The sequence below is a fragment of the Pomacea canaliculata genome, linkage group LG5 (assembly GCF_003073045.1).
Source record: "Pomacea canaliculata isolate SZHN2017 linkage group LG5, ASM307304v1, whole genome shotgun sequence".
In the NCBI taxonomy this organism is placed as follows: domain Eukaryota; kingdom Metazoa; phylum Mollusca; class Gastropoda; order Architaenioglossa; family Ampullariidae; genus Pomacea; species Pomacea canaliculata.
Genome location: NC_037594.1, coordinates 28326556 through 28340498, shown reverse-complemented (window position 1 = coordinate 28340498; position 13943 = coordinate 28326556). Strand labels below are relative to the sequence as shown.

The 13943-nt window shown below is 39.1% G+C and overlaps 1 protein-coding gene across 2 annotated transcripts in view; it reads left to right on the top strand.

Moving 5' to 3' along the window:
• Positions 1-13943, top strand: part of LOC112563753 (E3 ubiquitin-protein ligase HECW2-like) — a 32510-nt gene that overhangs the window by 7675 nt on the left and 10892 nt on the right. For both annotated transcript variants that reach the window (XR_003099121.1, XM_025238044.1), the window contains exons 6-23: positions 1273-1421; positions 1654-1751; positions 2257-4323; positions 4898-4987; positions 5972-6122; positions 6827-6912; positions 7087-7232; positions 7578-7660; positions 7871-7973; positions 8118-8270; positions 9070-9121; positions 9529-9709; positions 10496-10605; positions 11009-11129; positions 11617-11730; positions 12328-12480; positions 13071-13169; positions 13746-13878. Coding sequence is in view for 1 of the 2 variants with exons in the window: in XM_025238044.1 (XP_025093829.1) it covers positions 1273-1421; positions 1654-1751; positions 2257-4323; positions 4898-4987; positions 5972-6122; positions 6827-6912; positions 7087-7232; positions 7578-7660; positions 7871-7973; positions 8118-8270; positions 9070-9121; positions 9529-9709; positions 10496-10605; positions 11009-11129; positions 11617-11730; positions 12328-12480; positions 13071-13169; positions 13746-13878 (4089 nt within the window). In the remaining variant the exon portion in view is untranslated. The remainder of the gene's footprint in view (positions 1-1272; positions 1422-1653; positions 1752-2256; positions 4324-4897; positions 4988-5971; positions 6123-6826; positions 6913-7086; positions 7233-7577; positions 7661-7870; positions 7974-8117; positions 8271-9069; positions 9122-9528; positions 9710-10495; positions 10606-11008; positions 11130-11616; positions 11731-12327; positions 12481-13070; positions 13170-13745; positions 13879-13943) is intronic.

Genomic DNA, 13943 nt, shown 5'->3' with positions numbered 1-13943 from the left:
CTTGCAAGTTTGTAGAAAAAATCAGGACAGCAGTATATAATGGTTACTTTGAAAAAAATATGTTTTAGTTGTATTTAGTAAATAAGCATTTGAAATGGAGGGCTTGAAATATGGTGTCTTCATGCAAAATGACCAAGTGCAAAACTGTGTTTTTTTTAAATTTGGGTGTTTTTTCTCAGTAAATTTTTGTGAATTAGTTTTTGCTTTGTTTTTTCTATTTTCTTGTACTTTCCTGGGAGCATTAAAAAAAACACTCATTTAACAAAAAATGAATTTTTTGTGCCGGTACCTACTTAGTAAGGAAGAACCAATGGACTCTTCAGAGATTACATTGAATTTTCTCTGATTAAAGTGTCCAGACCAGTATTCTGCTCTATGTGAATGAAGTAGAACATTAACATTCGGCATCCGTGGTAACGATTAGCATGCCAGCATGGAAATGGTTTTTACAGTTTTACATGGATTCACTCTATAAGTACACATGTTGAAAATGGCAGCATGTGGGGGAAGTACTATTTAAAGTCTGTGTATATTTCATACAAACCAATTATTTTATAAATGCCACTTGTGTGTTGTACTTTTTTAAATCTATGCCTTGTAAGTAAACTTTCTGACAAGTTCCCCATTCCAGTCATATGCCCTCTTTTATTCATGTTTATTACCAAAAGAAAGAATATTAAAGAGTAAACTTTGATGTTTAGAAATATTCGTGAAAGTGATTGTGAAGTATGGTTGTCTTTATGAATTGTAGATTTTTGTGTTCGAACACTATAATTCTTGTACCACTACTGGTGATGAAACTTTATAAACGCAGTTGTTGTGAAGGAATGCATAGGCGTTGCATTAATCCTGCATATGTTCCTCTCTGCTCCCATCTCTTTTTGAAGGGGTTGTTTGGTAGGGAGGGTCCCATGTCCTGCTAGGTAAATTTTTTATTCATATTTATTCAACTTTCTGGATATCAGAACTATTCAGACCTGTTTAGTTTCTTGGTAAGTTTGGCAAATTTTGTCTTAAGGTGATATGTCATTGTCACATAGATCTCTAATATCAGTGGAAAAAGTTGACAGTCACTCTAGAACATAATGGATGCCTTGTATACTTCTACTCTAAATTCACACCACTTGTTAATATTATTATTCATTAATAAACAGTTTATTCAGTTATTGATGTAAAAGCAGTGAGTGTACAGCTTATTTTGAGTACTGCTTGACTGTTCCAATCCCCGAGGGTTTACTAAAAATAAAAACCACATGTTTTTTGTGCTGACAGACATTCACACTGGATGCCTATGTGTCTGACCTAGTGGAGCTTGAAGTCAAGGATAAATTCTCTAAAAGCAGGCCCACCATGAATCGGTTCCTGGGCAAGGCAGTGGTTGCTGTGCAGCGCATCATGGACAAAATAATTCAGGAGCAGGGGTCAGCTAAGTGTTTCAATACTTGCTTGTGTAGTTCTTTGGCATGTGATGTTTATGCTAGTCTGCACTCTTGAAAATGCTTTTTCTCTCATCTTCTGCATTAAAAACAAAAAATAAAGTGCCAGGCTATGGAAAATTAAGAAGTGTAAGTTGGCATGTTCGTTTTGTTCTCATATAATGCTGATTATAGCATCTTGCCAGAAGTTTTGCAGTGTTTTTTCTTTTTCATATAGGCCAGCCTACTTTCATTTGGATCTTACTCGACGAAATCCATCTGATAATGTCAGTGGCACGATCAAATTCAAAACAGCCATGGAAATGCTTTTGAGCAGTAAGTTTAGTTTCATCTCAGTTCGTTACTTAGGTGGATATACAGGGTGATCAGGCTACTTTTGATAGGTTACATTGTAGAGATTTTAGGGGGTTTTTTATGTGTGGGAGGGATTTATTTACTTTATACACACAGAAATGACAATTCTTGCACCTTGTGATAATACCCAGCACAATCTGAAACATCGCCAGTTCCATTTTTCTACTAACACATCCTCATTAAATTTAAATATGCTGTGCCTAGCAACATTCTAATGCACTTTAAATGTGGAACAAATCTCATGCAAATAATCTGATTCATTACCTTAATGGCCTGTTTCATGTTTTAATTTGAAGGTGAAAGCAACTGTAAGAAATGTTTTGGCTCAGTATTTCTACTTCTAAGATGAAGAAATAGCTATGTATGGGGATCATTATTCATGGTGATAAACATTAGCCATTGAGTTGAAGCAAACTTCAATTATCAAATTTTAAATTTCACAAACATTTCTTTTTTTCAAAATCAGACTCCATAAAGGGGGAAGAACGAAAGAAGAACCATCAGCGCAAAACATCTCTTCCAGCTCATCTTAATTTAGTGTCTGGGCAGACTCATGTTTCTGGACACAGGCACCGGCACACAGATCCTGGTTTGCCATCTGCCAGAAATGTTTCTAGAGACTCTGGAATCACAGAGGAAGTTCATGACACATGTGACACAGCCATATCACAGATGACTAAAAGCAAGGTTCCTAGAAGTGAAGCGGAGCAAGAAACTTTATCTGTGCAGGACAGCTTTGATCAGAGCAGTCCATCTGCATGTGCTGTACCAAATAGTGGGAATGGAAGGACTAAAATTGCAGCAAATAATGGGGCTGGGCCATCTGGTGTGACTGGCACAGCACTCCATAACCAGACAGATAGCTCTGACTCTGGTACATCCATGTCCTTGATTTCTAGTGGTGATAACTCTGGCGGCTCCATTCCCCAGGCAGGGCCAGGTTTTACCTCAGCACTTCAGTCTGCAGAAGAGGAAGAGCCAAGGGACAGGGAGGAAGTGCTGAGGTCTGGTGATGGCCGTCTGTCTGTCAACAATGGTTGTGATTCTTTAAATGGGATTATGCATCGCAGTACCTCTGGAGACATACATAGTAGTATAAACCACAGTGGAGGTTTAGGGCCCAACGGTAGGCAGCAGGAGTCTCAGGTGCATAGCCAGGTGGCAGCTATCATTGGTTTGCCTGGTGGCAGAGAAGGGGGTGCAGCTGTGGTCAGTTCTATGGGTGGACAGACTGTTGTGAACAGAACAGACCAAGGAGGAGCGTTAAGGGGTTGCACACCAGACCCTCCTAGCCTTCCTCCAAGAACCTACAGGGAACAACCAGCTCCTCCCCTCCCACCACGGCACCATCGTCGTGAAAAAGAAGCCCCTCCACTGCCTCCCCGCCACAACTCTGAAAAAGTGCATAGAAAACGGCAGGCAGAACCTGTCCCCATGGAACGAACCATGTCACTGGACTTGCCTCCTCCTCCACTGCCACCTCGGACATACAGCCCTATTCACATGGCAAGTGGCAGCCACAGTCCGGGCTCAGCCATTCCCAGTTCCCAGGTACCAGATGGGGGCAGTAGTGAGGGCTTTGCTCCAATCTCTCACTGTGATAACTCCCATCATCATCACGTCAGTTTTGAGTCCCCATCCACAAGCAATGAAAGTGCAAGCACTTCACGAGAAGACGATTCTATGGATGCACTTTCGCGATCACAGCTGGGCTGCCAGCATCCCCAGTCACGTCACAGTGTTGCAGAACTAGAAAGAACACGAGGTCGAGATCCACTCTTAGCCCAGAACTTGGGACTGATCAATCAAGCTCGCGAACGTAACTCCCTTCCTGTGTTGACGGATAATTCACCCAGCCTTCACTCAGGAGGCATCACACCACCTGTACGTCCCCATCCTAGGTTAGTGCGCACATCTGCCATGGACCAGTCGCTAGCCCACCGGCCCCAACCACCACTTGTCTCCAGCATCAGTGAACAGACACCTCCCACAGCGCACGAACACACAGAACTTCAGAGATTGCGTGGCAGGAGTGTTGATGCTGTGAGTTCAGAGCAGGGGGGAATGACTCCGTCCTCATCGACTGTCATGCCCCCACGACTACAACCAAGAGTCCGTATGTCAGAAGAAGAGCGGCAACAGCAGTGGCAGCAGATCAACCAGCAACTGCAACTGTGGACCAGGCGTCAGAAAAAACGAGTGGAGAGCCCGCAGCTTGATGCTCATGGCCATTCTCCAGGACCTGACAGTGATGACATGACAATGTCATTCAACGAGTGTGAATCTTCTCATCTTGAAGCGCCAACCTTGCCGTCATCTATGTCCAGCCCACATATCAGTGCACAGTCTGCACATGGTGCCCACTCGCCATTAGCATCAGGCCAGCAGGGCCTTGATGATATGCTTGATGGCCGAGAGGGAAGGATGAGGTCCAGCGTAGCCAGCAGCAACAGTCACTCCCGAGACAACGGTACACCCCATGTGGCATTGTCGCGGTCGGCTTCCTCAGGACATGCACACAGTCGCAGCACAGGTAAGGAATAGTAGTTGTCCTGGGAGACAAGTGTATTTCTATGTAGTTGGTATTGGCATGCACTATCATTTCATAATTTTCGTACTATTATCGTTAGCATGATAAAAACTGTCTCACATTAAGGTTTAGCGCCAGCTCCAAAATATTTCTTACCAGAAGTGTGTTTCCCATCCATTAAATGCAAGACTCCCAGTTGGAGGTTTTATTGACTAACCACGGAAAAAGTAAAATCATTCATGCTTTCAGATCTGTTTTGGCAAATTTTCTTTTTATCAGTAGGAGTGCTTTTCTGTGGTTTACACATTTTTGCTACAGTTTTGTATTTGCTTTGTTGGTGTATTAAATTTCATCTATAAATCTTACCAATGTATAAATAAATGTTGGGAAAGATTCTGAAAGTAAAATTTCTTTTGAATATTTCTGCCCTTGATTTTACTTATTTTTTTATTTAAATCTTTTTCTAATACAGTGAACATGATCTTCTTATCTTTCTTATTCTAGAACTCTTGCTCAGTACTTAATCTTATTTGATGAATTTTGATCACCTTTTTATTAAGGAGACTTTTTTTTATAGGTGAAGGAGGTTCAGCACCATTACCCAAGGTGCCTGCTCGTCGTCCTAAGTATCACCGTGTGGATGGTACAGATGATCCTCTTCCATCAGGCAAGGGTTTTTTTTTTTTAAATTGTTAAATGCCTTACACATTTGAGAAGTTATGTAATAGTGGGATAGGGTCTTGTCATTGTAGTAATGTCCATGTCGAAATCCTCCCTAACTCGAATTTTAAACATCATGGGAAGTTTTACCCAACAAGCCAGTGCCCTGGCTGGTAATTTCATCATGGACAGCTTTTACCCAGACGCTGTGCTTACACCTTGATTTTCTGTGAGGGCTTACTCCTGTAGCCTTTATCTTTGCCAATACTACCCACAAGACAGCAGGACCATGTAAGAGTAAGAATTTTGGTGGTTGAGATGGACAGAGTATGACGAATGGAGCTGATCTTCTGGAGTTCATATTATGCAGAACAACAGATGTGAGAAACATGCCTATCAAAAGACATGTCAGCAGACATTATATAACCTAAGTTATATGTTGAAATATGCCAGTGTGCAGGTAAACACATAAATGATTGATTGTGTATATAACACACATAAAGAAAAGTTCCATCCAGCTTCTAACTAGCAGATACAAGCTATTCTATAACACAGAAAAACTGCAGTAGCTGGTCATAGACAAAAGGTTAGTCTAAATCAGACCTGGGCAAATGCCGGCCCGCGGGCCGGATGCGGCCCGCCTCCTGTCTCTGAGCGGCCCTCCCGCTGGCCCGCCCGCAAGTATATATACTACATATACAGTATTGGGTAACACTGAGTTAACTATATTAGTCCGGCCCTCTAGAACCATCCCAGTTTCTCATGCGGCCCCTTGGGAAAATTAATTGCCCACCCCTGGTCTAAACAGTCTACAGATATATCAGCTGAAGTAAATATTTGGCTGCTGTTTGTTTTTGCTAATTTTTTTTTGTTTCTTGGCATGCATAGCACTTCCAAGATAGAGTGATTTAGTGCTGTAAAGCTTTTTCTCTTCTCATTGTTGTCGTCATCATCATTATTATGTAGACAATGAAATGTGCATTCTACACAGGATGGGAAGCACGTGTAGACAGCCATGGAAGAATTTTCTACATAGATCATGTCAATCGTACCACAACATGGCAGCGACCATCACTTGGTACCCAGACAGTCCAGCGAAGGCCAACGTTAAGCTCTGAGCAGCGACAGCAGTTGGACAGGAGGTGTGTTTAAGACTCCATCATGCAGTTTCAAGTATTTGAGTTTGACTTGACAGCATTTTTTTTTTTTTTTTTTTTTTTTAAATCATCTGCCCCTCTCGCGTTAAGAACATGTCATCTGCCTGACACTTTTAGCTTAAATAATTTTATATTTATTTATATTATATTTTAACATCCAGTCATTGAGAGGAATAACAGTTATGAATATATTGTCACAGCAAAAATAGGCTTCGACCTTTTTTTTTTTTTTTTTTTTTTTGTTTGCAGAATATGTCCATTAATGTAACTGAAATGTTATAAGCAAGCAGATTTTTGAAAGACAGTCACAAGGAATTGCTGACCTTTACATTAGCTAGATTAACATATAATTAACAGCAAAAAGGGAGGATGATTGACTGAAACAAAATCTCTAAATCTCTGGGATATAATGACTTCCCACTAATGTTACATAGGGTTGGCATCTGCAGCATAAATTGTTGAGAGCATTTCCTTTACATCACTCCAAGAATGCAATTATTTTATAGACAGGATGCAACTATTTGAGTCCACTGCTTACCAACTGTAACTACAGGTTTCTATGATATATTTTTTTTTAAAAACAAAAACCCAGTAAATCTTGATTGCTCTGCAGCAGTAACACCTAGAAGATGCATCTATTATATAAAGAGATTGAGTTAGCCCATCATTTATGTGTTTATTGTGAATAGGTACCAAAGTATACGTCGAACTATCACCCAAAGTCGACAGCCTGAACCAGAACCAGTTCCCACGATGCAAGAAAATGCTAATTCAGGTATTTTGTCTAATTTAAAGACGGATTCATAACAGACACTGAATCTTGAAGGAGTTAGCATAATGTCTTGCTTAATCTGTAAGTAGAACATTACAATTAACCTTTTTCCTGTAAATTGTCGGAAATGCTACACCTTTCTTAGTCATCTATTGTGAGGGTGTGCTGTATGACCAGGGCCACCGCAAAAGCAAGAAGTTTCACCAAGACAAAGTGAACCAGGGCCAGCACATCCTAATGATCCAGAACGATCCATCTATCGACTCCCAGCAGTTCGCTTTTTGACTCGTCCAGATTTTTTTCCGATGCTTCAGGGCAATGAGGTAATGATGTTCTCAGTGCCTCACACACATCATTTTCATAATACTTTTGCTGGGGGTGGCTGGGATATTCATCCTAGAAGAAACATTTGTGGTTACCATTCAGTTGTGAAAGCCAAGCCTTTCTCAATCAGTAAGTGCATTTCCATTGATGATGTGTAAAAATTCAATCAGACTCTGAAAGTTTTTTTTAATCAGACAGATAAATATGGTTTTGTACATCACTGGCATGTAAACTTGACGACTGATATGCTTAACTGATATGCTTAACTTTTTCTTAACTCTACCACAGAGCAAAGCAAGATTTTTTACCTTTTTAGTCATGACCTGAATTATAATATGATGCAGGTGGCTATGGCAGAGTACAACAGAAATGGTACATTAAAGCACATGATCACCAAAATTAGGAGAGACCCACGAACATTTGAAAGGTAATTCATGGCTTTCAGCCATGGCCTTTTAACTGCCAGTTTGAAGGCAAAATATTTTTTGAATTAATTTTATTAGTTTTTTTAGGTAAAATAATGCACAATGATAAAGTGGACTTTACACTGTACAGGAATGAAATGGGTGTTGATTTTTTTTAATAGTGAAGTATATCTGCATAGGAAGATCAGAAAAATTCTTTAATTTTTGTTCAGGTACCAACACAACAGGGACTTGGTCTCGTTTATGAACCTCTTCTCAGATACTTCAAAGGAGTTACCGCCTCGCTGGGAAATGAAATATGATAGAGCAGGAAAGGTTAGCCCTTTAACTTTTCAATTTAAAACAATTTCATTTTGCATGTTATATTCACATCGTTGAAGCATTTCATTGGTTTTTGACAAAATATTAATTTATTTAGGTTAGTTTTGTCTGATTCATTGTCTTTTTTTCATGTCTCAGCCGTTCTTCATAGACCACACAATGCGAGCCACCACATTCATTGATCCCCGCCTGCCTGTGGAGGTACCACTTATCAATCCAGACTTTCTGCAGACACCTGTGGCACGGGGACCAGGACGAGGTGCAAGAACGGAACCAGCAGTTTCTGATGCTGTATGTATTTGTCCTCTGGTATCATCTTTGGTAGTCAAGTTTATGCAAGTGTTGACTAGAGATTGAAAAATGTCAAAAATATGGGGGCTTTTTCAAACCAGTGTCACCTACAAAAGTCTAACAAGTGTTTGATCATGTAAAGAGCATCCAACTCATTTTGGCTATATAATCTCTCCTACTTAAACTGCCTGTGAAACTTTAGCATGTCTCACTGTGTTCCATATTGTACCTGGTTTTCAGGTTATATCAACAACTGAGAAAACCATGATAAACAATAATTTACAGTGTATTTTAAATTTTAAAAAAAACAGCATGAAAATCGATGGTTTGCTTGTAAATATACAGTGAAATTTGTAAGTCATTCACTGCTAGTATTAACTTACACAACTGTAAATTTACTCTTGATTTTGCAAAACTCAAGTATTTACAATTCTTATATGGTTCAAAGATAATCTCTTATGAAACATAGTCCTTAACTTATTTGATAGCACTTCAATCCCTTTGATAGGCTCATTGCCTTGGGTATGAGCTGTACAGAGAGGATAATAATAGTTCTTATGGTTCCACATTGAGAGTGATAAAATGTTGCAATGGCAGGTGTGAGAAAGAGCATTTATTCAAGTTCTATACATCACCTGCATGTACAGGTTGATGTGTAGATGCATGTGTAGGAACAAGCATGCATGTGCTTATTGTATCATGGTGTACACTTCCCACGCTGTTTATCAGATATAAGCAAACCAGAAGAGTGACAGTTACGGTATTTGGTTCATAGTTTCAGCCCTTCTTCTGTTTGCAGCCTGTGCCTCCTCCACGCCAGCCAGTGGAGACACCTAGTTCGATACCTACAGGTAATTTTTGATGGACACAGTAAAATGTGCCAATTTTGTCATAATTAGAACACCCACTAACATAACCTTTTTTAAAAAAAAAACCTTCATGATGATTTTTCTCAAAAATTTAAGACCTCCACCATATGTAATTTTTGGGCATTGTGAAAAGTAACAGATCATGTAAACACTACATAGCATAAGCGATGTCGAAATGAAAAAAGAAGCAGGTTGTTAGAGGAGGTCTGAAGTTTAAAGAAATCTGATCTCCCTCCTTCTCTTACTATCACTAAAGAGATGAACGTATGTGCCTTCACACACAGAAAAAGAAAGAAAATGTTCTATACTCCAAAAGCTGACATTTCTCAGAATCAACATCTTTTGGTAAGTTTAATAAAATACTGATTTTTTGCTCTTGTGTTTTTCAGCATACAATGAGAAAGTGGTGCTTTTCTTAAGGCAACCTAATGTTGACGAACTGCTGAAGGAAAAGGTTTGTCATTATTCAGCCAATACTGCATTGCGAGAGAAGGTACACAAGATAATTTCTCGAGGGACTGAAGTTCTGGACCGGCTGTCTAATGATATTGACCTTATTCTGTTACTAAGGTAAGTCAAAGAGCTACCAAAATGTTTTATTTTGAATAGAGAATATCTTAATGTGCTGTACACATGATTATCAAAGATGGCGTCAGATTATGAGCGTATTATATGGCTGCGAAGAGAGTGAGCAATATAATATAGAAAATAATGTCTGTTTCTTCATACTGTCATATATGACTGTCATATGGAGATATAACCCACCAGTTACCCACTTTCACCACCAGTTACCCACATCCAGGTCTCTGACTTTTGCATTTTACGTGCATTTTAAGAGCAGAAAGCAAACTGAATCAATACATTAGTCCTTTGGCCTGTGACTGTGGCCATTGTCCCTCTTCTCACCTTGGGTCAGTCCAGTGGTGCAGTGGTTAATGCCTGACACCAGTACATTGAGGGTTGGCTGCCCTAGGTTCAGAACTCATCTTGGCCATGCTGTTTTATGTGTGCGTGTGACACCTATTTACAGGACCAGCTGCTTTGTTGTGATGTACCCTTGGTTGCTGGCATGATGTGAAACACCAAATATTCCCTCCTTCCCCTGCACCTTCTTCTAACCTTAAACTTATCTAAAGTAGAAAGCAGGCCCTAATAATGCTACAAAGTAGATTAAAAGCTAAGTCCTCAGGGAACAAAAGTACTGACAGTTTTAATGAACCATCTTGTTTAAGTCATCTTTTAGAGACTTCCATGTTATATTCTCTTAGTGGAAGTGTGTACCTAACGTTATTAAGGTGTTTTATCGTACCTCTTAAAACTGTTATATTTAGAAGAAAATGACAATTTCCTTTTCAGTCAGTTTGAAAATGAGATAATGTCCTACGTGCCACCTAGTCCCAACACTCGCCAGACCATAAGCACACCATCAGGCAGCACAGAGCATGCAGTCCAGGAATCACCACAAGGTTAGTAATTAAGGAAAGTCAAGGAATTTTTTTTCTTGGTGTCCTGGGGCATGAAGAACACAAAATGCAATAAAAAATGTCAGTTAAAGAATGTAAGAACACAAGTTAAACAACAGGTAAAAGTAAATAAATGAATCAGGAAATAAAAAGCAGTGCATCTATAATTTATCTCACATTGCTAAACTAAAAGTTGCATCATTATTTTTATGCCGTGACACTATAGTTACTTTCCAGCAACAATCACAGACTGAGCTCACAGTGGGAGAATGAAAGTGCTGATGGCTGCCAGAGTAAATGGCATCTCCAATTTCACATGATATGCACTTTTGATGTTCAAATTGGCAATTACATTTACCCTATCTTAGGAGAGAAAAAAATCAGTGAAGCATCACTATTTTTGCAGCTGTTCAGAGAGGCCCAGTGCGTGTACCAGCACCATACAAGCGAGACTTTCAGGCCAAGCTGAGAAATTTCTACAGAAAACTGGAGTCTAAAGGCTATGGTCAAGGACCAGGAAAATTAAAGTAAGAAATGTTTTTATCCCACTCCTCTCTCACTTCACTTTTTTTCATGATATCCACCAATATGAATAAATTTAAAAATTAAAGTCAAAGAGCCTGAATCAGTGTTGTCTGCTTATTGATAATTAAAGTACATTTAAGTGGTATATCATTTTATTTAACAGCTTCAGGCTATAAGATGATCTTTTGTCACTAAAACTATTATTAGATTTTAGTTTAGTCCTTGTTACTCCTTAAGGAGTGTAGGGCCGCAAACTATATTAACTATGTTCTTAATTATGAAAAGGAAGACTTTCCAGTGGCATGTTATCAAGCACCTAGCAGACAACTGCCACTCCTATCAGTATAATACTAGTGACGGAATGTTATGTATTTCGCTGTAAAAATGTCCTCTCTGTTATGACTACCTTCCTAAAGGGACTTACAAGTGACAGTTTGTTCTCTGTTGCAATTTTTTTGCAGATGTTGTGTATGCTTTATTCACTTGCAGGCTGACTGTCAGGCGGGATCATGTTCTAGAAGATGCTTTTAATAAAATCATGTCTACGCCTAAAAAAGAGCTTCAGAAAAATAAACTGTACATCACCTTTGCTGGTGAAGAAGGGTAAGTTATTAGATATAGCCACTGGGGACAGATGTGCAACATATTGCTAGGTGACGATGATAGTTAATATCAAGCAGACAGCTAAACCACATTTGCAGGAACATTTTTGCTGACTGCCTAGTGTAGGTGCTGAGGAATGTTTAGCATATCAATCAGGTTTTACTTTTCCACTCTTGCCACACACAATTTTGATAAAGACTTCAGAATCTTAAAATATTCCTTGCAAAAAAAAAAAAAGCATGGTTAACATATCAGTTGTGGTGCATGATACAAAATGTTTGCCGAGATTTGAGGCTTTAGCATTGTTGTTTTTAGATTGTACTCTGTAACCCTTGCTAATGATAGCTGTGATTGGTTTCTTTAAAATTAGTATATACTTCTATGCATATTCAGCAAATCTGAGAACATTTAGCTTTACATGTGTTGCTTATTTTAAGGCAAAAACAGAATTGGTGTGCAAGGTAGAAGATTTCCATTAACTAAATAATAAAATAATATTTTTGCCAGTGCCTAAGACCTAGATAGTAATGTTTGATTATGGGTTGCTTTTATGACAAAATTTATTAGTTATTACTAATCGTTAAATATATGGTGTAGCCTTGACTACGGTGGCCCTTCCCGGGAGTTCTTCTTCCTGCTGTCACGAGAGCTGTTCAACCCATACTACGGCTTATTTGAGTATTCTGCCAATGACAGCTACACTGTACAGATCAGCCCTCTGTCTGCCTTTGTGGAGAATGCGCATGAATGGTAAGCAGCAAGATTGGAATTGTGGGCGGATTCTTCGTTTGCTTTTCAGAATTTCATGAACATTAGACTACAGGGGCAGTCTCTTGATAGTCATAGGTGGAGAGGCAGGTGAGGGATTTGTAATTCTTGAGAAGTAGTAGCAGCTATACAAACATAGGTATGGTGTTTACAATCAAAATTTGTATGTTTAAAAAAATGCATTTCAGAAGGCCGCAGAGCTTATCTAGTCGAATTCTGCTATACTATTGCTTGTTGAACTCGAACTTACTGCCTATATCCTGACTGAGTGGAACATCTACAACAGATTCAGCTTTAGGCATTGCAGAATTATTACAATAGAGCAAAACTTTCTGTGAACTATTCTCTTTTTATTTCATGAACATAGCTCCAGAAATAAAATTCATTCCCTTAGAATGACATATTCAGTAGTCGCAGACATGTGAATAATCAGTATGCAGTACTATAGCACAACCTGTTACAGTTACATGCAGGGTTTAAAACTTTAAGATGATTATTTCTGAGTAATGATAAATGCATCCATGTGCTATAGATTTGACAGAAGTGTGTATCAGAATGTTTTATGGATGTAGGTTTCGATTCTCTGGTCGTGTGTTGGGTCTGGCCTTGGTCCATCAGTATCTACTTGATGCCTTCTTTACCCGTCCATTCTACAAAGCTCTTCTTCGGGTGTAAGTAATTGTTTGGCCGAGACCACTGTTTCCCTTATTAGCCCAGGACATTAAGCTGCATATTTACTTTAGGGGCTATGGGGAAGTGACATAATGGGCTTTGTGAGTGATGGTTTGTTTACATTGTAGGTCTGATGCTCAGGGATTGTTTTTGTGCTATATCTGTGGAAAGATTATGTCTCTCAGACAGCTCATTAGAGAAAGTGTAAAGAAAATACCCAATGATAGCTCATATGGAATGCACCTTATCATGGACTAGAATGGATTTAGATAACTATGCACCTCATACACTAAAAACAAATCTTTTGGTCCTACCTCCGGGATTTTATGTGATGTAAATTTGTACATTGTTGATGAATTAGTATAATTTTCATCTTTTTTGCTTTGGATGCAGTCTTCATTCTTATTTTTTCATAATCTTACGTGACTCCACATGTGAACTTACTTCTTCCTTCATCTGTCTATCCATCAGTGTTATGCACCATATGTAGCTGAGAAAAGTTTTATTTTTGTTTTCTTCTAAGTTTTAACTGCCTGATGTGTTGAGCATCCTTTTTTTATCACCTTTGCTTTCAGGCCTCTGTCTTTAGATGATGTGGAAACTATAGACACAGAATTTTACCAGAGTTTGCTGTGGATCAAAGAGAATGACATATCTGAAGTAGACTTGGACCTCACTTTCTCTGTTAGTGAAGAAGTCTTTGGCCAGGTCAGTGCAGTCAGATACTGGATCCTTATCATGCTTCTTTGAACTGTTTTTGAAATCCACTTACT